At 36.8% G+C, this 25,332-nt stretch overlaps 1 protein-coding gene across 1 annotated transcript; it reads left to right on the forward strand.

Moving 5' to 3' along the window:
- The first annotated feature begins 414 nt into the window (after window positions 1-414).
- On the forward strand, window positions 415-11,820 carry LYG2 (lysozyme g2). The gene is made up of 5 exons (XM_038549533.1): window positions 415-457; window positions 5,734-5,874; window positions 6,648-6,844; window positions 7,624-7,762; window positions 9,163-11,820. The coding sequence occupies exons 1-5, from the start codon at window positions 415-417 to the stop codon at window positions 9,279-9,281; spliced, it is 639 nt and encodes a 212-aa protein (XP_038405461.1). The 3' UTR covers window positions 9,282-11,820.
- The last annotated feature ends 13,512 nt before the right edge of the window (window positions 11,821-25,332 follow it).

Here is a 25,332-nt window from a genome sequence, read left to right on the forward strand (position 1 = left end):
TAAAATGAGTTGGGGGGACGCCTGAGTGGCTCAGAGGTTGAACGCCTGCCTTTGGCTCAGAGCGTAATCCTGGATTCCCGGGTTCGAATCCCACATTGGCTCCTTGCATGGAGCCTGCTTCTTCCTCTGCCTATGTCTCTGTCTCTCTCTCTGTGTCTCTCATGAATAAATAAATAAAATCTTTAAAAAAAAATGAGTTGGGAAGTTATACTCATGAAGGGGAGTGATCCAATGACCCATAATACTAAGCCTATGAGAATAATATCTTGGAAGTGGCAAAAAAGTATTATACTGGAAATGATTCTAAACTTGCTTTTAATTAAAACAAATTTCCTTAAGGAAACTTTCAAGTTTTAAAATTAACCAGTTTCTCTTTCAAATCATAATAGGTGTTGTAGGATAAGATTCACCACCATGCTATCCTCTATCCTGCTTTGGGGACTTATTGCCCTCATTGGTAAGTCATTGATTGACATGTAGCATTGTTTGCAGGGTGTCCACAAAAACATTTAGCATAGTTGTGAATCAAAAAAAGCAATGATCACATGTAATGGAGGGGTGGGCTCTTCTTCTAATCAGCTTGGCTGTCAATCAACTGCTTACATCTCTAATTAAGTGTATTCTGCTTGCCAAGCATGTGAAGTCACTATCAGTGGGAATTTATGGAACAGTACCTTGGGAGGCAAGACATATAAAGATAAAATTATTAATACCAGGTAGTAAATAAGAGTTAAAGGAGTATAGTCAGAAAAAGACACTAGTCTAGGAGAGGTTTAGAATAGAGTTCACATCTAGTCAGGATGTTGAGACCAGAAAGGTTTTCTTGGAGGATGTGATACTTGAAGAATGTTTGTGTTTTGATAAGAGAAGAAAAGAGTCTATGCTGGATGGTTGAATGCCTTTAGTATATATAGCAAGGCAGAAATGCATGGAAAGTATTGGGGGTATAGTAAACAGATCAGTGTGACCAGAACAGAAGTGAGGATTTCTGAGGGGACTCCTAGAAAGGTAAGCTGGTGAGATGGTGAGGGACTTTGAATAAGAAAAGATAGAAAATTTGGCTTAGGAAAAATGTAAAGCCCTTGTAAACCATGTTTGAGTTGTCTTTAAGAATAGAGTGAAGTGGGGTGCCAGGGTGGCTCAGTGGTTGAACCTTGGTTCAGGGCGTGATTCCGCAGTCTCAGGATCAAGTCCCACATTGGGCTCCCTGCATGGAGCCTGCTTCTCCCTCTGCCTCTCTCTCATAAATAAATAAATAAATAAATAAATAAATAAATAAATAAAATCTTAAAAAAAAATAAAAAGAATAGAGTGAAGATTGAGAATTGAGGAAAAAAATGTTTCTAAAATGTTTAATTCTAAATGTGAAAAGTGAAGCTACAGAAAAGTGATAATTTCCAATTATTTATATGGTCAAAGGTAGGGGAACATAGTTTTAAATTTTTATTCCTTCTTTAATGTCCAGGTGGGAGCAGAGTTCTATAGCCAGTAGACTAATTATGAGATACTCTACTAGCTATGTTTGACTGAAAGGTAACTATAATTAAGAAGGACCTGTGTGTTTATGATGTCAACACAAGTAGTGTAAAGTTTTGGTCATATTCTAATCCTCTTAAAGCAATTTTAGGGATGCATGAGCCTGCTGGGAATCCTGGTTAAAGTGCAGATTCTTTGACCTTAGACCTAAAGACTCAAACTCAATAGAGTCATACTAGGTTCAATAGACCTAGTATGAGAAGCCCAGAAATAAGCATTTTTTAAAAAAATGTTTTATTTTATTATTTATTCATGAGAGACAGAGAGAGAGAGAGAGAGAGAGAGGCAGAGACACAGGCAGAGGGAGAAGCAGGCTCCATGCTGGGAGCCCGATGTGGGACTCGATCCCAGGACTCCAGAATCAGGCCCTGGGCTGAAGGTGACGCTAAACCGCTGAGCCACCCGGACTGCCCAGAAATATGCATTTTTAATAGGCATCCAGATCGCTTTGATACCTGTGGTCTGTGGTCCACACATTGAGCATAGCAAAGGCTGGCTCTCCAGTCAGAAGAAATTGAAATTTTTGACATATGGACACTTGATCCAGATAATTTAGATAATTCCTTTACTTTTCATTTATTCACTCATTCATCCATTCACCCATCCATTCATGTATCCGTTCACAAATATTTACTGACTGTCCACTTTGTGCCAGGCATTGTTCTAGGTGCTGAGGAGGATATAGTAGAGGGGAAAAAATGTTCTATGAGAGGAATAGACAGAAAAAAGGAGAGGAACAAATAAAATAAGGAAAGAAGGAAGACATGTTAGGTGGTGATAACTGATATAAATAAAATAATGTAAGGTAATGGATGATAAGGAATGAGGCATGACTGTGTTGCCTTTTTAATATAAGTAGGATAAAAAGACTCTTTAATAAGGTAATTTTAAAAAAAATTGTTGTAGAATGTTCCAAACACATAAAATGGGGGAGGGAATAATGTAAATAACTCCCATGTACCCTTCATCAAGCATCTATATGGTTTTCAACACTTTACTATTCTTATTTTATCTATCCCTCATCTTTGCATTTTTTGGGTAGAGGGGGAGGCTAAAATATTGTAAAGCAACCCAAAACATCAAACCATTTTACCTGTAAATGTCTTAGTATGCATTTAAAATGTATAAGGACCAGCTCTGGCAAAATGTTTCTAGCTCACCTTAAACATTTCCTGCCCTAGACCAGGAATGAGCCTTTTTTCTGAGAAGCGCTGATTCCTCTGAGTGGAAAATAGTGTTTGGAGATCACAAGATGAGTACCAGGGGTTCTCCATTGCTATTAGGCCATTATTCCTTCCAGTTCTTCTCAGTGGAGAGAACTTAGAAAGTATTTTTTTAAGAGAAAAATAATTATGCATTCATACTGATATTTCATATTAGTATTTATGAATACAAAGTATTTATTAAAAATCCTGGTTCCTAAAAACATTAACATGATTACTTATTTATATATAATAGTTTCAAAATAACTATGGCAGTATTACCAAACAACAACAATCCTGTGCATATAGATTAAGATTTTCTTATGATTCTTTATGTTCATAGGGTGTATTTCACTAGTTGTATTTACTTACATTGACCTGTTTTTAAGTCACTAGAAATAATTCTCTTCTATGTGTTAATTAAATTTTTAATTTGACATAATATTTGTCTTTCACTTTTTAGGATTTTTTTCTATTTGATTTATTTATTTTTAATTGTAGAAACATTTACATGGCTCCAAAATAAAAACTATAAAAAAGGTACATTTAGAGAAGTCTAGCCTCTATCCCTGTCCCTTTTACCTCTCCTTCCCTTCCCTGATAACTAACAATTTTTATTAGTTTTTGGTTCATCCTTGTATTGTTTTTTATGGTTATATAAGGAAATCACACACACACAAACACAAAATCATATTTTTCCCTTTTTCAAACAAAGAATACAATTCTATAAATACTATTCTTTACCTGGAGATAATGTTATAGAATCATATAGAGTTCTTCCTCTTTCCTTTTTTACAGCTACATAGTAATCTGTTGTGTGGAAGTGGCTTAGCTTATTCAATCTCTATATGAATGACACTTGAATTGTTCCCAGATCTTTGCTGTTAAACAACAGCCTATTGCAAAATTTCCTTCCACAGCAATGTATAAAACTGCTTATTCCCTCACAGCCTCATCATCAGAATACATTGTCAAGCTTTTGGATTCTTGCCAATTAAATATGTAAAAAATAGTGTCTCAGTGGCGTTCTCTTTTGAGTGTGTGTGAGCACTTTTTTATATATTTAAGTATTCTTTTCTTTTCTTTGTTTATAAACTATTTATTCATATCTTTTGCTTGATAAGGTGGGATTTGAACAGTCCTGAAGGCAGTGAAGCAGCAAATCATGTAGATACCTGGAGAAGAGGCATTCTAGGCAAAAGGATCTATAAATATAAAGGTCTTTTTTTTTTTTTCTTAATATAAAGGTCTTGAGGCAGGAACCTGCCTGGCATGTTGGAGGATAAGCGAGGAGAAGAATGTGACTATAGAAGAGGGAGGGAAGGGAAAGAGAAGTCTGAAAGTGAGCAAAGGCTAGATCAGGTAGGGCTTGAAGGTCACAATCAAATGATTGGAAAGGCACTGGAAGATTAAGAGAAAAGACTGATATGACCCCATGCATGTTTCCACAAACCACTCTGGCTTCTGGGGAATAGACTGCAAGGGCAGAGAAGGGAGGTCAGTTAGGAGGCTCTTAAAATAATCTAGATGAGCACTAGTGGTGGTTTGGACCTGGTGGTGAAGAGTGGTCAGATATGGTATATGTTGTTGGTCTGCACCCTCAGTCACTGCTTCTACACCTCCGTCTCACATATGATCTGTGTCATGAAAATTCATCCATTCATTCACTTGTGTGTATTTCCTACACATATTGTAGGCACAAAATTCTACACTGAGGGCCATGGAGAGTGCCAATACCATGCCCTTTGCATCACATGAAAATGCACCACTGCTTAGAGAAGCTTAATGGCTTTACTGGTTTCTATTGGTTTTTATTATCTAAATAGGCTTTCTATGTATTCTGAGTTTACTTGATAGTTTCACTGTCTGACTTTTTGGTACATTTATAATACCTTTTTTTTTTTTTTGGCCTTTTTGTAGTTGGAAGAGAGTAGATTATGCCTGTATTTTATTTGTTTTGATGAGTATTGCTTTTTAAAAAGTTAATATTTAGAGCTGCTTTGTTTTCCTTTTAAAATAAATATTTATAAGGAATAGTTCCATTGGTAGTGTGCCTAATTCTAAGAGTCTCTTTATATTATCAAGTTAATCAGAACTAGATCTATAGTGAATGGGTAAAATCCATGTCTCTATTAAAAAACACCATTTACAACACTAAGTGAAACAACAAATATAATTTCTTAGAACAAGTATTTGTAGTCTTAAAATATAAGCCAACAGTCCTAGGAACTATTAAAACAAACTTTTCAACTTAGAGAAAAACTCTTTATCTCCTTTAGTAAATAGACTTGGACAGGAAGTCACTTCATAATGACAAAATAAAAAAGTATAGGAATAGGATATAACTTAAGTTTCTATGGAAAGTTTAATTTTATTTCCAATTTTACTAATTATACTTAGAAATGCCACAGGAACATGATAGAAAATGAATATTTTAAGTTAATGGTACCCTTCCTTTTTATCTTAAGTGGTATTGGTACCCTTCTTTCTTGTTTTCTTAAACAGAGGTAATTGTTAATCCAGATATTTACATCCCCAGAAGTATTTGTGTCAGAAGTATCTGAAAATTTCTCTCAAAGTTCCTGCTTAAAACTCTAGTGGCAATTTTAATTCTGATCAAGATTGTAGCAAATATTTTTGAGACCTATAAAAACTGATTTTCATAATACTTTGTACATGTTTAGAATTAAGTACTTCATTAAAATTTGGTAGGGTGGCAGGGAGCACCTGGCTGGCGCAGTTAGTAGAACATGTGATTTTTGATCTCTAGGTCGTGAGTTTAAGCCTCACGTTGGGTATGGACAAAAATTTTAAGGTTGGAGTAAAGTGGAAAGGGGGAATCTTCTGTTTTGTCTGATGAGCCATTCTAGGGGTCTTGGGGAGAGAATTGGGAAAAAGTAGGTATATGGCTTCCTCTTTGGTTTAGTATGCTCATTATAGTAACTTGAGCAATATTTCTCACAGGTTTCATGAGAATTATCATTCTGTCCCCCAGGCACTTCTAGGGGCTCGTACCCTTTCACTCACTCAATGAAGCCCCACCTGCATCCCCGCCTATACCATGGCTGCTATGGTGACATCATGACCATGGAGACCTCTGGTGCCGCCTGTGATATAACCAGGTTGATGAACTGTGGTAAGTGAGAAGCAAGGTAAACATTTGGCTTTCCCCTTTGGCATTTTCATATTCTTTTTTAGGAAGTAGCTTAATTTTGAAAAAGCATAATCAATGTTATAGCAATAAGATCAAAATTAAAAATTAGAAGAAAGCAGAATCCCAACCAACCTAACAAACTGCTTCTTTTCATTTTCCCCCTATTCTTTCCAAACCTTATCCACATGTTTTTTTCTACATAATGAAATGATTGCTTACATAAAATATTAAATTCTATCTTTTTTTTGTTATGTGTTTACTTTATATTACAGCATGAGCATTTTAAGCAAGTCTCTTGCTCTTTGTACATCCTCTCTTTTGTAATCCTGTTCCAAAGCCTTCTTCATGTTATCCCAGTATTAGAACACCAGTGCTGGATGCAACTACAAAGTCAATCTAATCCTGCCTCCCCAATTTATAGATCTGAAAACTGAGGCTCAGCAAGAAGAGACTTCTCATGGCCCTAGAGCTAGGTAGTGGCAGAACCAGACTCAAATTTAGGTTGGCTGACTTCTAGTCCAAGAGTCTTCCCATTGCACCAATGTGGCAGGTAACAGAAGACCAAGAAAGACAGCAGAAGTGGTATCTGCCTGGGCTTGTGGACATTTCAGGGTTTATGCAATTAGAGATTTAAAACAAAAGTCCTAGAATAGTTATTCCTGGGCTGCAGGTTGTGGTCAGGGGCTGTGATTAACTTATTAAACTTGGAAAAGGGTTCTCTTTTGAAGTAAATAGTTTATTTTCTATTGACATAGGGATCCGTGGTTCTGAAATGTTTGCTGAGATGGATTTGAGAGCCTTAAAGACTTACCAGATTCTGATCAAAGAAGTTGGGCTGAGGCATTGTGTAGACCCTGCACTCATTGCTGCCATCATCTCCAGAGAAAGCCATGGTGGAGCCGTCCTGAAAGATGGTTGGGACCACAGGGGACTTAAATTTGGCTTGATGCAGGTACTTGGCAAGATGCTTTCAGTTTTCCTCACTGTATCTTTCTTGATGGGAGCTCGATCCAAACTGGATGGCCATTTGCAGTACTTCCAGGCTTCAACACACCTTGGTATTTCAGCATAATTTGGACTTAGGTATTTCTGTAACACACCTTTGGTATTTCATTCCAGATTTATCAGTTTTGGGGTATCTTTAGAAAAAGGATTTTATGAGTTTTATAACTACAATTTGTAATTAATAATGGGCAATGCACTTCAATTGAGAAAACCTTATAAAGGGCACTATTAGAGGTACCCATTTGGGATTTATAAAGTAGTTTTATCCATGTAGTTCAAAACACTAGGATTAAGCTCTACTTGACCTAAATTGTTCTTTAGGCAAATTGGAGGAAGGGGACCCAAATTATCTGAATGTTTGTATCCAATCTTTATTTTAAATTCTCTATAGAAATCCAAGCTTCAAACTGTCCCAGTTAGAAACAATTTTTTTTACTGTAAATGTCTAGACATTGAGTACTAATTATTTATTTTGAAACAACTTTTTCATATGTTTATTTATATTTGAGATCTTAACTAAAACTATGCCACATCCACATCTCTCAAATCATACTTTATTTCTCTGACTCTCTTTTCTGTGAGAGAAGGTAGAATGGATTCTGTGGGGATAAAGTAAGGGGGCTGATGGCAGCGTCTGTGTCCTTGAACACAAGGAAGAGATATTGGGAATAGCTGAAAAATGTGTTGCTTCATCCAGATGCTGACATGATTATCTGATTTTTCTAGCTTGATAAAAAAATTCATCACCCTGTTGGTACCTGGGACAGCAAAGAACACCTTCTGCAGGCTGTTGGGATTCTCACAGACAAAATTAAGGCAATCCAGAAAAAATTCCCCACGTGGAATGTGGCTCAACACCTCAAAGGTAGGCCATATTTGTGGAGCTTGTTTAAAAGAGCAGTGAGTGAGACCTCTGAAGGCCATATGTGCCCTGGGCCTCTCTGGGAGCATTCTCCTGGAGTCAGCAGTGGGCCTGGGAGGATCTGCCAAAAGGTTTCACTAGTGGTCTCTGAACCACTGAGTTACTTTGAATAGTCTTTCTTCCCAACTTCCTTTTCCTCTTCTGCCATATGTTGGTGTTCATATTACATGTCTTATTGGTAACTGAGCCATTGAGTGATGCCATAAGGATTAATGCAATAGTTTAAAAGAATATGTTTGCCTTCTTCTGATAGGCTTTTTCTTAATGCAAGAAACTTAACCATTTTCTTTGTTTGAACAAATGTTTACTCTGAGCATTCTCAGTGACATTAGGGCTTAGATACTATATTTAAGTGGAGATCTCTGCTTAGTTGATCCCAGATCTCCTTAAGTTCAGCATCTTCTAGGCTGAATTAAATAACTAGCCTCCCACCAAAAATTTGCTCTTTCTTCTGTTTTTCTGTCTCTTCTCTTTTTTTCTGTCTTCATGAAAGGCCCCATAATATGTCTAGTCATTCCAGCCAGAACATCAGATTGTTTTCTTAGGTTCTCTGGTCCCTTCTGTTTTCACATCCAACCACATCAAGTCCTATCGAGTCTACCTTTTATAGACCTATGGTGTGCATATACCTTTCTCCTCCCACATTTTAATGTCCTTATTTTAGAATAAACAATTTCTGTTTTCTATTTCAGGGTCCCTGAAGTCAGGGATCAGGACTGGGGTCTTTTTCTCTACATATCAGAGCAGAGCACAGTTATGTTAAACACATAAATAACTCCTGAAGATTAAAATTCTTGGGTAAAATACCATACACACACATGCATACACACACATATCCCTACAAAGAAATAATTATGTCTTGGGTATCACTGTGCATCCAGCATTCAGTATGGCACCCATCCTGGCACATAGTAGGTGTGTAAAAACATTTATTGAATGACTGAATGAGGGAGTGAATAAATAAGTAAACTTTTTAAAAAATGAATAAGTTAGTGACTGGGAGAATGCTATAAATATTGCCAGACTGAAGATTTGCTGGGGATCAAGTTTTGGACTATGTAGTCCTGGGCTACATAAGAAGCAAATATGGCTTTTGCAACAACAACAACAACAACAACAACAAAAACCCAAAGTTTTTTGAAGGAAGAGAGAAGGAAAGCAATCTGGAATTTTTCCAGAGATTCTTAGGGTAATTGTTCCTTTCAGGAGGGGAGGAAGGGGGAAAGAGAATCTGGGACTGTCTGCTTTGGAACATTTGCCTAGAGGGCTTACATCCTGGGAATGCTCATATCTTATTTCTGCTGAAAGTTAATATTTCAATCTGAACCTCTGTTTCATTTCAGGTGGTCTCTCGGCCTATAAGTCAGGAATCGATGCCATTGTCACCCCAGTGGATATAGACAATGACTTGGTCAATGATCTTCTCGCTCGAGCTAAATTCTATAAAAGACATGGCTTCTAGGCAAAGCTCTGTGGGTGGGCTGGGTTGGCAGGTGTTCAGATGGCCCCTCATAGAGAGTTTGATATTGATGTGTTGTACTCAACACAAAGAAATGGTTGCAATTATGACAGAAAATTCATTTCTCAGTTTTCTTAATGCAAATAAGCATTACAAAAGAAAAGGAAAAGGAAACCCACTCAGTTCATAATATAATTCCCATGAAATGTTCACAGACATATATGCATAATTATTTCATAGTAAACTTGATTATCATGGTAAGTGACATCTACATATTTCAGTGAGGCCTTATTTTATTCCATGATTTCAAAGCCCACTGACCCTCTGTGTTACCAGAATTGTTAACAAGAGAGCCTGATCTGAACCTTTCTCCCTTTCCAAGTATCTGTCCAAGCCACTAAGGCTTTGATTGTGAGATATGCTTAACTCAAAAGCCAGTCAACCTGTGGGACAATGGAGAAGCTAGAGATGGAATTCTAGTTTCACAAGTAACTGAGAGCTGACTGTGGTGAAGCTGATCTTCTAAAAGTGTTATATACTATGTCCCTGGCTCACACCAACCTTCTGTGTATTCTTCCTTTTGTTTGCTGAAGATCCAGGGACTGGCTTCTACTTTCAGTAATTCCTGCCACATATATGTTCAAAGAGTCCACTCTCCACAAAACATGGCAGAAGATAAGCATATAGGACCTGAATGAGATATGGTTCTTCAGTTGCGAGCAAAAGTAACCAATTCTGGAAAATTTAAGGAACAAAAGCAATTATGAGAAGAAGGCTGTCAAAAGGCTCATAGAAACTAGGTCAAGGACATAAAGAGAAACCAGGCAGCTCTGTGCAGCAGGAACCAGTTGACCATTCTTGATAGCATTCCCACTGCATGAATGAATTAGCACTCTCCTTGCATAAATGTACTCCAGATATTTTTCATCCATCCTTTTATCATTCTGCTTCACTTTCATAGTTCCATAAGAGATATTCTGATGAGCTTATCTTGGGTTATATATACATTCTTACTCCTTGGCTACTTTGCTCTTTGGTCTGGTTCAGACCACCCATAATGGAAAAGAGATCCCTAGAATGAAAAGCCTGGTATAGTTTGTAGCTTTACAGTCATCCTCAGGAGAGAACACAAATAATAATGTCAGAGTATAAAGCCCTCAAAGTCCCTACTGACATGGCTCCTGCTGGGCCTTTAGCTTTTGAGGGGAATATTTTTTTTTTGAGGGGAATATTTGATAAAAGTTTCTACCCATTACTTCTCTTTATGAGAAGGAATCAAAATTAAACACATCTATCTCTGAGTGCCCCTGGAGAAAGCCAGGTAAACCCTTCTCTGCCCAACAACCCCTTACCCTAGCCTGAAGATTTGACCCAGGCAGAACTGGGACCCTGTGTTTCACTGGGCGGAGCCAATGGTCAGCTATGATGGCAGCCCAGCAGCATACAGTCCAGCATCCTTTATAATTGGTTGAAAACCATACTGTACCAGTTGTTAAATATTTTGATTATCAGCCCTGCATGTGGGCAATCCAGAATGTTCTTTAGATGTTTACTTAAGAATGATTTCTTCCGGGTTCCCCCAAAAGCATGTACTCCACTTAATTGCCAGCCCCTTCAATGTCACTACCTGAAGCAATAAAGTATGTCAGGTAAGATAATTTTCAAGTAATTTGAAAAACAACAAATAGTTTGCTGACTTAGATTCTGAATTGATTCCCCCAGTAGTCTCTTTATGACTGGGATACCAAAGGTGATGTTCTATAGGAAAGTCCATATTTAAGGTGTCTTAGTTTGGTTCCCATAGAAACAGACCCTGAGACAAGGAGTCGGGTCCAGGTAGCTTATTTGAGAGGTACAAGGAACACTGGTATGAACTGGCTTGGTGATACCGGGAAAGGAAGAAAGCCAGCAAAATGTGTGTCATTAAACCAGCTAACATGATGGGCACTGGAGCTCACCCCCACCCCCCAAGCAAACATTAAGGAATGGTACAAAATGCACAAGTCAGAATTATCTACACATGGGATAAGGAGCTGGGGCATTTATACATCTACTTTAAGAGCCATTAATTGAGGGATCTTCCTGTTGGGGGCTGGGGAGAGCCTGTTACTTCTGTGCTCCTCTGCTCTGCCATGCAAATAGGCAGCACACTTTTCTGCAGTTCCAAGGAAAGGAGATTGTAGGCACAGATGCAGATACTGGCAGCTGGAAATCACTTGAGAATCCCGGAATGTCTAGGGATATGGGAAGGGCACTGACAGCATCACTTCACAAAGCTTAGGTATACCTGGAGGTTGAGGAAATCTCTCCAATACTGTTTGCTTTCCTCCATGACCCAACAACACATTAAGAATATGGAAATAAATACAAGCCTCATTATTCCTCATGATTTCCAGGCCAAGTTCTTCCATAATCTATTAGAATTACTAATTAGAAATGATAGAACTGTCTCACTCTATTTTTCCAGTTGATATTGAGAACAATATTAAAGATGTTAGACTCAAATGTGACTCCATTATTCTTTCAATAATCTCCAATTTTCTTTCTTTCTTTCTTTCTTTCTTTCTTTCTTTCTTTCTTTCTTTCTTTCTTTCTTTCTTCTTCTTTTCTTTCTTTTTTTTTTTTTTTTTTTTTTTTTGCCTGTGTCCTCTTCAGGGATAATGAATGGCTCCATGTTTAGGTGTGTACAATGTCACCTCTTTTTGTTGTCTAAAAACTAAGCTCTCTTTGGAAAATGAAGAAAGTTTGTCTTATAAATAGTTTTGAAAGCAACAACAATAAAAAAATCTAAAACTATTTCCTGAGCTGGACTTGTTCATGGTTACATTCTCATCCTTTCTCTTTCTTGGCAATCAATACCTCACAGGACTTTCAGCATCAGTGCTGAGAACATTGTTAGAGGTCACAGATATGGAAGCACTTCATTCCCTTACTTCTTCTGCATAATGCTAAAGAACTACAATGAGAAGACCAATCTTGGGTATTGTAGAGACTAAAGGAAAATGTACTTGAGAAATTACTAAGCAATCATTGGTGGTGGTGTGGTGGCAGCATCTCCAGAGTGAGAGACTGCAAATCTGGGGGCTCACAAGGACACAGGATTCCTGGGAGAGTGAGAGCTCTGAAAGCTAAAAGACTGTAAAGGTAAAGTGACTGCAATACACCTCCTTGCCTGCCCCATTGGGTGTAGCCTTTGAAGCAGCCCTTAGTTTGTCTGCCTGGTGAATACAAAAGGGAGTGGAGTTATCTCTCAGCTTCTTTTTAGTTGCCATCTCAATATTTATTTGCATTGAATTTAAAATACACTGTTTATTTTTTTAAAGATTTATTTATTTTAGAGAGAGCGAGCATAGACACAAGTGGGAGGGGCAGAAGGAGAGGGAGAGAATCTCAAGCAGACTCCACGCTGGGCATAGTGCCCAACACTTGGGCTCAATCTCACAAACCTGAGATCATGACCTGAGCTAAAACCAAGAGTCAAACACTAAACTGTATTATCCAGGTGCCCCTAAAATACCCTCTTTAAAAAAGTTTTTTTAAATTGTGAAAAAATACACATACAGAAAAGTACACGTAGTAAGAAAACTGTTTAGAAAATAAACTATTAACAATGTCAAAAAAGACTAGTCACAGAACAGGAAAAGACATTTCAACAAATAAGTAAATATTGTGGTCTAATGCCTTGATCTATTCCCTTTCTTGGGGACCTAAAGTGGTATTTTAATTAATTTTTATAAACTTTTTGATGAAGTTTTATTAATATTTTATTCCAAGTCTTATGAAGAAAAAAACCCCTACAATTTATATTGCTAAGTTATGCATTTATTGTGCTGCATAATTTTTTCTTTGAATTTTTCTTCAATTTTTAAATTTTGGTAAAATATATAACACAAAATTCATCATTGTAACCATTTTTAAGTGTACAGCTCAGTGGTATTAATAACACTCATAATGTTGTGCATTCGTTACCACCATCCAATTCCATAATTCGTTTCATCTTATAAAATCTATACTCATTAAGTAATAACCCTATTCCTCCCTCCGACCTGCCCAGCCCCTGGCAACTACCATTCTGTTTTCTGTCTCTATAATTTTGACTAATCTAAGTACCTTCTGTAAATATTACCTTATTCTTAATGTTTCTCATGCCTCATTTAAGGAATATTTTCCTTTTAAAAATTTTTTTTTATTTTGCCAACATATACCATAACACCCAGTGCTCATCCCGCCAAGTACTCCCCTCAGTGCCCATTACCCAGTCACCCCAACCCCACGCCCACCTCCCCTTCCACTACCCCTTGTTCATTTCCCAGAGTTAGGTGTCTCTCATGTTTTGTCACCCTCACTGATATATTCACTCATTTTATCTCCTTTCCCTTTATTCCCTTTCACTACTTTTTATATTCCCCAAATGAATGAGATAAGGAATATTTTCCATCATCAGATTATGAAGCTATTCTCCTACATTACTTCCAAATGTCTTATTGTTTTGTATTTCACATGTGGGTTGATGAAGCACTGGATTTTTGGTGTGGCGTGGTATAGAGATCCAATTAAATGTTTTTCTGTATGGATACCTAAAATTGTCTCAAAAACATTTATTGTAAAGATCATCTTTCCCTCACTGCCCTGCAGTGTCATCTCTATTTCTGATCTCTCTTCTGCTCATTGTTTACTTATTTCTACCAAACCAAACTATCTGATTTAGTATAGCTTTATTGTGAGTCTTGATTCCTGGTAAAGCAAATCCTACAACTTTGTTTTTCTCCTTGCATTTTTTATATAAACTTTCAATTAGCTTGTCAAGTTCCGCAAAAAATAGCAGTTAAGTTTTTTTTTTAATTAAAAAACTTCAGCTTTCAGAGAACTTTTAGATTCACAACAAAATTGAGCAGAAAAAGTACCAAGAGTTCCCATATACTCCCTATCTCCACATATTCACAGCCTCCCCCAGTATCGATATCCAATACCACAGTGGTATATTTGTTATAATCAATGAACCTACATTGACACATCATTTTCATCTGAAGCCCATAGTTTATATTAGGGTTCATGTTGTACATTTTATGGGTTTTGACAAATGTATAATGACATATATCCATCATTAGAGTATCATACAAAATAGTTTCACTATCCTAAAAACCTTCTGAGCTCAGCCTACTCATCCCTTCCCTCTTCCCCCAGCCACTGATCATTTCACTTTTTCAACAGCTTTGCATTTTCCTGAATGTCACATACTTAGAATCATATAGTGTGTAGTCTTTTCAGATTGGCTTCTTTCACTTACTAGTATGCATTTAAGTTTCCTCCATACCTTTTCAAGGCTTTATAACTCATTTCTTTTTAGCACTGAATAATACTGCATTATCTGAAAACACCACAATTCATTTTTCAATCAACTGCTGAAGACATCTTGGTGGCTCCCAATTTTTGGCAATTATGAATAGAGCTGTTATAAACATCTGTGTGCAGGTTTTCGTGTGGACGTAGTTTTCAATTTATCTGGGTAAATACCAGGAACATGATTGATGGATCACATAGAAAGAAATGTAAGTTTTGTAAGAAACCACCACACTATCTTCTAAAGTGGCTGGCTGTACCATTTTCTCCCCATTAGCAATAAATGAGATTTTTTTGTTGTTGTTGCTCTTTGTCAGCATTTGGAATTGTTAGTGTTCTGGATTTAAGCCATTCTAATATGTATACAGAGACCTTGTCATTTTAACTTGCAATTCCATAATGACATATAATGTTGGACATCTTTTCAGATGTTTACTTGCCATCGTATATCTCCTTTGATCTATCTTTTAATCAGGTTGTTTTCCTGTTGTTGAGTTTTAAGAATTCTTTGTGTATTTTGGATAATAGTTCTTTATCTGACGTGTATCTTACAAATATTTTCTCCCAGACTGCTCTTTGTCCTCTCATTCTCTTGACACTATCTTTCACAGAGCAGAAGTTTTTAGTTTTAATGAAATCTTTCTTACCATTTTTTTATTTCATGGATTGTGTCTTTGATGTTGTATCTAAAAAGTCACCAACATACCTAAGGTCATGTAGTCTTTTCCTATGTTATTTCTGGGAGTTTTAGTTTTGCATTTTGAAATTAGGTATAGATTCATTTGGACTTAATTTTTATGAAGAGTATATGGTCTGTGTCTAGAATTATTTATTTATTTATTTATTTGGTTGTGGATATCCAGTTGTTCAGCACCAGTTGAAGACATGATCTTTGCTCCATTGTATTGTCTATGTTTCTTTGTCAAAGATCAAATGACTATTTTTGTATTTGTCCATTTCTGGGCTATTTATACTGTTCCATTGATCTATTTGTCTATTCTTTCTCAAATACCACATTGTCTTGAGTATCATAGCCAGGTAATACCAATCCCTCCAACTTTGTTCTTGGTAGTTTGGCCTTTGTTCTTTGTTCAGTTGACCATTCTGTCTGTTTGCCTCTTCATTTAAACTTTAGAATCAATTTGTTGATATACAATAAATCATTTGCTGGGATTTTGATTGGGATTGCTTTGAATCTATAAATCAAATTGAGAAGAACTGACATCTTGACAAACTGAGTCTCCCATTGATAGACATGAAATATCTCTTCACTAATTTAGGTCCTCTCTGTTTTAACCAGCTTTTTGTAGTTTTTCTCATAAATATATGATACATATTTTTTTAGATTTAACATTAAGCATGTAGGGTTTTTTTTTTAAGCATGTAGGTTTTTTCGTGGATGTTCTTTATCAAATTGAGAAAGTTTCCCTCTATTCCTAGTTTGCTGAGAATCTTTATCATGATGAGTGTTAGATTTTATTGGATGGTTTTTGTTGTTGTTGTTGTTGCTGTTGGATTTTGTTGCATCTATCAATATGATTGTGTGGTTTTTCTTCTTTAACTTGTGATGTGATGAATTACATCAATCAGTTTTGAAATGTTGAACCAGCCTTGTGTACCTGGATAAATCCTACCTGGTTATGGTGTACAATTCTTTTTATACATTGTTGGATTTTACTTGCTAATATTTATCATTCTGAAAATCTGAAGTTCTTAAGGGCCCTTAGGAATTATGCTAAATCTACTCTTCCTATGCTCTATAAATGGAGCAACAAAGCCTGAATGACAGTGCATCTGTTTACAATACAGTTTACTGAATATACTAAGCCCACTATTGAGACCTACTGGTTGGGAAAAAAAAGATTCCTTTCAAAATCTAACTACTGGGGATCCTGCCTGCTTCAGTCTGTAGAGCATGCGACTCTTTATCTTGGGGTTGTTTGAGCCCCACATTGGCTGTAGAGATTATTTAAAAATAAAATCTTTTAAAAATCCCACAAAATATTACTACTCATTGACAACGCACCTTATTACTCAAGAAAGGGGAATGTAAATTGTTCAGCTACTATGGAAAATGATATGGATGTTCCTAAAAAAAGTTAAAAATAAAACTACCATAAATCCCACTTCTGAATATGTATCCAGAGGAACTGGAAGCAGGATATCAAAGATATATGCACTCTTCTGTTTAGTGTAGCATGAATCACAGTAGTCAAGATATGTAAACAACCTAATTGTTTATCAACAGATGAGTGGATAAAGAATTTGTGGTGTATATATGTGATGGAATATTATTCAGCCATGAGGGGAAAAAAAGGAAATCCTGCCATTTACAACAACAAGGATGGACCCTGGGGGCATTATACTAAGTGAGATAAGTCAGGCAGGAAAGACAAATACTATCTTTTATATGTGAAACCTAAAAAAGCCAAACTCATAAGAACAGAGTGTAGCATGATGGTTACATGCTGGGGGTGGTGGAGGAGTTGGGAATATATTATGTAAGCATACAAACTGGAAACAGATGAGTAAATTCTGAAGAACAAATGCACAGCCTAGGGAATTAGAGTCAACAATATTGTGTTATAAACTTCAAAGTTGCTTAGAGTTCTAGATCTTTATTGTTCTCACCACACACACAAAATGGGCAGCCTGAGTGGCTCAGTGGTTTAGTGCTGCCTTTGGCCCAGGGCATGATCCTGGAGACCTAGGATCGAATCCCATGTTGGGCTCCCTGCATGGAGTCAGCTTCTCCCTCTGCCTGTGTCTCTACCTCTCTGTCTCTCTGTTTCTCATGAATAAATAGATAAAATCTTTTTAAAAAAATGATACTTATGTGACATAACATAGGTGTTAGCTAAGGCTACAGTGGTAATCATATGACAATATATAAATGTATCAAATCAACACATTATACACCTTAAAATTATACAATGTTATATGTCAATTATACTTCAATTTAAAAATATTTAAAAACCTCAAGACAATCAACAAAAATTTTATTCCTTACTTCACAGTAGTACCTAATCCAAATATCCTGTCATCACTTCTGGCTGAAGCTACTTCCTTTACAATACTGGATCTTACTCTGCCTCTTTCAGTGTGCCTCTAGATCAGAAAAGCCAGTACGTTCTTGCCTTGACTTGCAGAGATCAACAATATACCTGGACAGTCATGTCCCAGGGGTTCACTGAAACCCCTTCACTTTCTTCAGAGAACAAGGAAGCTTACAAAAAAAGATTCCCTTTACTTCCTCTCAGAATTAACAGGAAGGAGGCATAAATTTTCAAAAGATAATTTACAATTTTGTGAAACCACAGTATGTGTGGGGCATGACCTATTAAGGGGACAAAAAAGTTCTCTCCTGATTCACTAAAGACCATCTAAATGTACCTAGACCACTTACAAAATGACAGTTGAAAGGATTTCTAGCTTTAACTTGGTATTGCCAAGTTGGTATTGGTATTGCCAACAATGGATGCCAAAATTCTCTTATAAGAGGACTCTTCTCTCCCTCTTCCCTACCTATCCCCAACTACAAAAAGTTCTTTTGTTTATATGTGTGTTAGTTATCTGAACAACCCCATGAGGTTTTAACTCAATTTCATGGGAACTATCACATCATCTCTTACTAAAGTCTCACTCTTAGTTTCGAAGGCTTATTTTCTTTATCTTACGGCAATAGCTGTCACTGAAAAACTTGATGTTTTGCTGAACTAATTCTAAATTGCTTGCTTAAGCTCATGGCTTGCTTGCAGTATAATTACATCTGGCTGAGAAAACAAAACACATTCCAGCCAGTTGATCAACTTCTATTGAGATTGTTACTTTCTCCCTCTCACATTACTATTTAGCACTACAACCCCTCTAATGCTGCCACTTTTTTGCCCCAATCAGAAGAGGAATCTCATGATAGTCCTTTTCCAGTTAGGAAACTTCCTGTATCTTACTCCCATTGAGAACATTGACCCATTATGATTTGTTGATTGATCTCACCTCAACCAACACTGGAAGTCATTAAACAAGGTATGTTACAACTAATGTAAGCTCTCCTTCAGAAAATAATGCCTCATCAGGTAAAATCAGCAAAACGTATTATACCAATGAGAGTGTATCAACTATCCAAAGCCTAGGGAGTAAACATATTACAGATAGCAAGTATGCTTTTAGAGTAGTACATAGCTTTGGAATGCTGTGGAGACAAAAAGTGTTTCTTACCTCTGCTGGAATTCCCATCCAAAATAGACAAGAAGCAGGACACCTGGGTGGCCTGGCTTTTGGCTCAAGGCATGATCCTGGAGTTCTGGGATCTAATCCCACATTGGGCTTCCTGCATGGAGCCTGCTTCTCCCTCTGCCTATGTCTCTACCTCTCTCTGTGTCTCTCATAAATGAATAAATAAAATATTTTTTTAAAATGGACAAGTTATAGAACTTCAAGGAACTCCTACTTCCTAGAGAAGTGGCTATTATAAAGCTTGAGAGCCATCCAAAAAGAGGTAATACTAAAGGAAGAAGAGGTTGAGGAAGAAAGGAAGTAAGACTAAAGGAAATGGTCAAACAGGTTATTTTGCTAAACAAGCAACTCCAAGTTGGGGGGTGGATCAGAAGGAATATAACTGAGGAAAGGAGGAAAAGAAAGATTAAACAGGGGATAAAGTAGAAAAAAACATGCTCTTTTCTCCCCCCTCTCTCTACTCATACTTCAAAACTCAGATTTAGAGCTGCCCTACCGGGACGCCTGGGTGGCTCAGCAGTTGGGTGTCTGCCTTTGGCTCAGGGCATGATCTTGGAGCCCTGGGATAGAGTCCCACATCAGGCTCCCTGTGAGGAGCCTGCTTCTCCCTCTGCTTGTGTCTCTGCCTCTCTCCCTCTGTGTCTCTCATGAATAAATAAATAAAATCTTTAAAAAAAAAAAAAAAAAAGAGCTGCTCTACCTTTGAAATCTTCATGGACCTCTTAAGCAGAATTAGTCATTTTTAATGCTGGACTTCACCAACACCAAACAAGGCCTCTGAATGTGGTCAGACTGATGTAGGTTAAAATCTTACTTTATCATTAAACAGATCTTTGGTCTTGGGCAAGTTTCTTCTTCACTCTGAACATTAGCTTGCTTTTCTATAAAAAAAATGGATAAAATAGTTTATATTAAATCATAATGTCATGAGAATTAAGTGAGATTTTGAGTGCTATATAAGTAGCACAATGAGATGATGGATGTAATGTACTCAGCAAAGGTACTGAAAGACATTGACTTATAGATTGTAGAAGGTCAATGGACCCCAAATAGCAAAAATATAAAGAAAACCAAAACAGGCATAGAACAACCTGCTGAAATCCAGAGATGCAGCAGATATTAAAGCAACAAGAGAAAAATGAAACATCAGATACAGGAGAACTACTTAAAGATTGTGAACTTTGCACTTCTGGAGGCCAGAAGACAAATTATATGATACCTTTAAAGTGCTTTAGAGGTGCCTGGGTGGCTCAGTCGGTTGGGCATCTGCGTTTGGCTTGGAAGCCCACATCAGTCTCCTTGTTCAGTGGGGACCCTGCTTCTCCTTCCCCTTTGGCCCCCAACTTGTGCTTGCTCTGTCTCTCTATTGCTCTCTCTTTCTCAAATAAATAAGTAAATAAATAAATAAATAAATAAATAAAATCTTTTTAAAAAAAGTGCTGAAATTTAAAAAACCACAAAAAACAATTTAAGATGCTATGTCCAGGAAACTAACTTCCAAAAAATAAGATAAAATAAAATACTAAATAAAAATTATTTTAAGATACACAAAACCTGAGAAAATTGACCTGTACTCAAGAAATCCTAAAGGAACTTCTTCAGGCTGAAGGGAAATGACACTGAGTAACCATGCAGTACTCAAATTTACAGGAAAAAAAAATATTATCAGAAATTGTGAATATATGACTATATTTTTTCTTTTAGTTCTTTAAAAGATATATGAATGGTCAAAGCAATATTTATAATAATGTATTGTGGAGTTTACCAGGTATGTTTATTATACATGGCAATAATATCAGAATGAATGTGGAGTGTGAATGGAATTATACTATTGCAATGTTTCTATATTCATTATGAAGTATTATCTCCAAGCAGTTTGGAGTAAGTTAAAGTGCATTGTAATCCTAAGACAACCATTTAAAAATAATGTAAGAAATACAGTCAATAGGGGATCCCTGGGTGGCGCAGCGGTTTAGCGCCTGCCTTTGGCCCAGGGCGCGATCCTGGAGATCCGGGATCGAATCCCACGTCGGGCTTCCGGTGCATGGAGCCTGCTTCTCCCTCTGCCTATGTCTCTGCCCCCCCTCTCTCTCTCTCTCTCTCTCTCTGTGTGACTATCATAAATAAATAAATTAAAAAAAAAAAGAAATACAGTCAATAGAAAAATAAAAAACAAAATGCTAAAAAAAATTAACCAAAAAAGAAGGCATAAAAAAAACTAGAGTTTTAAAAAATTAAACACAGACAAGAAAAATATAAAAGATACGTAAAATAGCAGATCTAAATCCAACCACATTAGCAATTATACTAAATGTAAGTGGACAGAACACTATAATTAGAAGACAGAATTATTAGATTGGATTTTTAAAAGCAAGACTCAAATACCAATAATTACTAGTGGTCCTAGCCAAAATAAATTAAAATCTCCAAGGCCCCTCTAGAACAAACAGCTCAGCTGCTTCAGGGTCCAGCTAGCACACAGGATTCTCTGTAAAAGTCTGACACCTCCTGTGCCTGGAGTCAGACTTGTTTGAGGTGCTTTGGAGATGTTCCTCTCTGGGCTCTGTCGCTCTGAGTCCCTACTTAGACGCAGGATGCAGAATTTCATTTCTTTCAATCCTCCAAAATATGTCTCTCCCTTCCTTTTAGTCTAATGCCCCTTAATAACTTCATGTTTTGAAAAACAGATACCTGGAATAGAGGGTGACCTCAATCAAAGGAACACAAAGTCCTGGTCAATAAGGGACAAAACAGAGATTAGAGTCTTAAATTATCATGCCACATGAACATGTTGTTTGGGTTCATTTAATATGTTCCTCAAAAAAGCTAAGTTGTTTACTTTTAAGAAGATAAAAGACTAAAACATGAATGAAGCTTTGAAAAAAGTGAAATGAAGAAAGGGATGAGAGAGGATGTGGTTACTAATTGTGCCTTTGATGGCGGAGTGTTTGAATACTTTATAAGGACCTGCAAGCTCCAGCATCCTAAGAAGAGCTGCACACACACAGAGTTATTGAAATCTGGATAATGATGTATTTGCTCTTCATTTCTCTTCCACTTGTTTTACTTTCTTTGTTGGTTTTCTGGGAATGAACTCGAATATCCACAAAGAATAACCACCCCAACTAGGGCTTAGCTTTGCCAAATCTACTCCAAATAGCTTTTCTAATTTTTAAAGAATGAAATAAGTCACTGTAGGCTATTTGTTGTAATTTGAAACTAGCAAAAATGTATGGAATGTTCGAAGAGTCATGACTGTGAGCATCACATTTTAGCTGTTTGATCATCCCAAGTCAATGCCATGAAAGCTGTGTTTGGCTTCCTCAGTTCTCTATATATACGCATCCTCTCCTCTCCAGCCTAATTCTCTTTCCCACCATGTCCTTCACTCCATATCTCACACACATGGCCTTCCCTCTCCAGGATCTATGCTCTACCATCTGTTCCCCACATCATCTTCCCCTCCTGAATCCTTGGATCTGCACGAACCTCCTCCCTTTGCTAAGGGTCTGTCATGGGTTTGGCATCCCCTTTCCTCCATTTCCCAGCTCTTCTGTCCCTACTTCCTGCTTCTTCCCTGAACTGTAAAACAAAGACTTTTACAAAGTGAACTCAGTGGAGGTATTTTTATCACGTGTTATTTCAAACTTAAGTAATTGGAGCCAGAGAGTCTGGATTAGCACATCTTAGTAAAGAATACATTAATTCTATATCATTTATATCTCTGAGGATTTTTTGGAGTTTTTTTAAATAAAGAGTTCTATGCTCAGCTGTCCTTTGAGCTTTGTGCCCATGCTCAAAACAATCAGATAAGAAATTTGTTCCAATATGTGACTTTATACTTTATTAAAAGTCCTAAAAACATAAAAATTAAAGTTATATTTTATGTACACACATTTTTACTTTGATTTTTTGGTAAGAGTATAATTAACTGAACTTGAGATTGTTGTGGATTCTAGAATGTTGGTCAGAGTACCTTAAGGAAAGATGCAACTTAAACTCAATACAGTTTGAATGCTGTGTTGTTTATAAGGTGGAGAAATACTACTTTCCTCATAACTGTTCAATACCATGCTTGCAAACATTTGCTCTATGTGCAGTGCTTATATACTTATAGAATGGTGCTAAGAGATAGGTCCTATTCTCATTTTGTCTCATATTCTCAGCATCCTGAGGCTGTGGCTTCTCTGATGTTTCTGGGTCTTGGTGGTTTTCAGCTGAGTCTTCATTGTCCTTACCAGTGAAACCCTCTGTAAGTCCCTGAGGCCAGGTCCCATACCTAAAGTGACAGTGGAGCTGGGGGGTGGGGGGGAGGTTGTGAGAGCCACAGATATCTTCAGAATATGGTGGATGGTCTGAGAGAAGTATTCTTATAAAAGAAGACAAAAAAGGTGAAGGTATACCTGAGTGAGTGCTCTATGGGAGGTTGCACAGTACTAGAGGGGAAGGTGGTCAGAAGGACATGGATTGAATCAGAGTATGGAGTTCATTATAGAGAATAAGATTAATTTGCCAACATTGATGAAGAGTCAATAAATAGATCTGTCTGAGTACCTTTACTAATAAGATCCTTTTGCATACAAAGCTGTTTATTGAAGGGAGAATGATGGAAGATTTCCATAATGTCAAAGTATATTCAATTATTAGAACTCAAGATAATGAAGAAAATTGATCCATAGTCATCATAGATACAATATGGACCATTTCCCTTAGAAGCTCTTTGTTTCATATGTTGCTTTTTCCTTTTCCAGGCCAGGCCTTAACAGCAGATTTTGCTCATTCCCTCTGGTACAATGTGGGAATGAGGAACTGGGTGGATATGTCCACATGACCACTTTGCCAGAATTTCCAAAAGGCAAGTTCAGCCCTTTGATAATAGCAACTCTGTCCTGGCCAACATTCTCATTTCTCTGCCCTCATACAAACCTCATTTTCAGATCGTGTTTTAAGAAGGAGGAAACTGCATGGGTGTTTTGTTGACCTACCTACATGTAAGCTTTACTGATAACCTCCCAGAGGCACTGATGATCCCAGGTAAGCATAGTAACTACCATGTCTAAAAAGGGCATACACATTTTAGGCACTGGACATTCTCACATCAGCACATAAATATGAATCTACTTTTCAAAAATTTCAAACCAATTCTGTCCTATGAACTCAAATTCTTATGGACATGGCAGGGTTATGGAACTCAATCACATAAACACTTAGGAAATGACCCCTACTCTGGAGACAAGTGCAGTGCTAGCAGGTTCTAATTATCTGGAGAATGAAAAGGCTGACATCCTAAGCTAGAACTTCAAGGAACCTCAAAATTTACCTCCTTCCTTCAAAACTTTGGCCAAAGTAGGGGCCTAAGATTCTCTCCGGTAGGCTGGTGTTCTTGATAGCCTTAGGCCTTAGTATGTTGGGGGGCAGAGGTGAAATGATATAAAAAGGATAATGATCATGCTTCTTTCTGAAGGAAACATACTACTACCATACTACTAATAAAAGCAATGATAGTTACTGTGTTCTAGGCACTAGATCAGTTACTTTATATTTATTTTCTTATTCAATTCCTATGATAAAGGTGCTACTTATCATCTTCATCATATGGATGAGAAAACTGAAACCCAGAGAGGTTAAATTATTTGCCAAAGTCCCATAGCTAGTAACAGGGCTAGGATTTAGAGCATGTGCCCCTAATCTCTATAATGCCCTGTATCTTGAATTTGCCGCTTCCTACCTTTTCCCTTGGAATTTCTAGTTGACCTCATAAGGTATATAGTTGATTAAAGGGTCTGCAGCAAGGCAAGGTATCAATCAAATGTTAATTGGAAATTATCTCCTTCTCTGAAGTTTCCCTCCCTTATATGCCCCATACTTTGTATGTTAAAACAAACAAAAAACCCCTACTCATTTTCACACATGTACAATGTTGTAGCTAATTTTGAAATGCAAAATACAACAGCTTAACCAGGTGATGTATGGAATAATTGAATCACTATATGGTACATCTGAAACTAATATAACACTGTATGTTAACTAACTATAATAAAAAGTAAAACTTAAAAAACTAGTTTTTATTACCTCCAAAAACCTTGTCCTCCAACTTCATTCTGCTACCTTGGAAATTCCCAGCATAATTTAAAACATTCTTCTTTTGGGGTTGTCTGATTAAGTTTGGTAGACAAAAATGTTTATAATTATTTTGAATTAATGGTTGGAGAATTTTTAGACAATCAGTCATTCCCATTTCTATGCTTTTATGTGGTGAATAGCAAATCTTTGTTATCTGATAGTCATTTTAGAAAACCCATAGATTAAGAATAAAATATAAATAATTTTACTCTTTCAAATTTGGGTATGATCTTGAGAAAGGCAGTTAAAAATAGTTTTTAGAGAAGACAAGATATGAGATAAGTATCCAAAATAGGAAATGATGAGTCTCTAGGCAAGAATACCTTGGTCTATTCAAATTCTATTTTTACCTTTA

This window comes from Canis lupus, chromosome 10 (assembly GCF_011100685.1).
Source record: "Canis lupus familiaris isolate Mischka breed German Shepherd chromosome 10, alternate assembly UU_Cfam_GSD_1.0, whole genome shotgun sequence".
Taxonomy (NCBI): domain Eukaryota; kingdom Metazoa; phylum Chordata; class Mammalia; order Carnivora; family Canidae; genus Canis; species Canis lupus.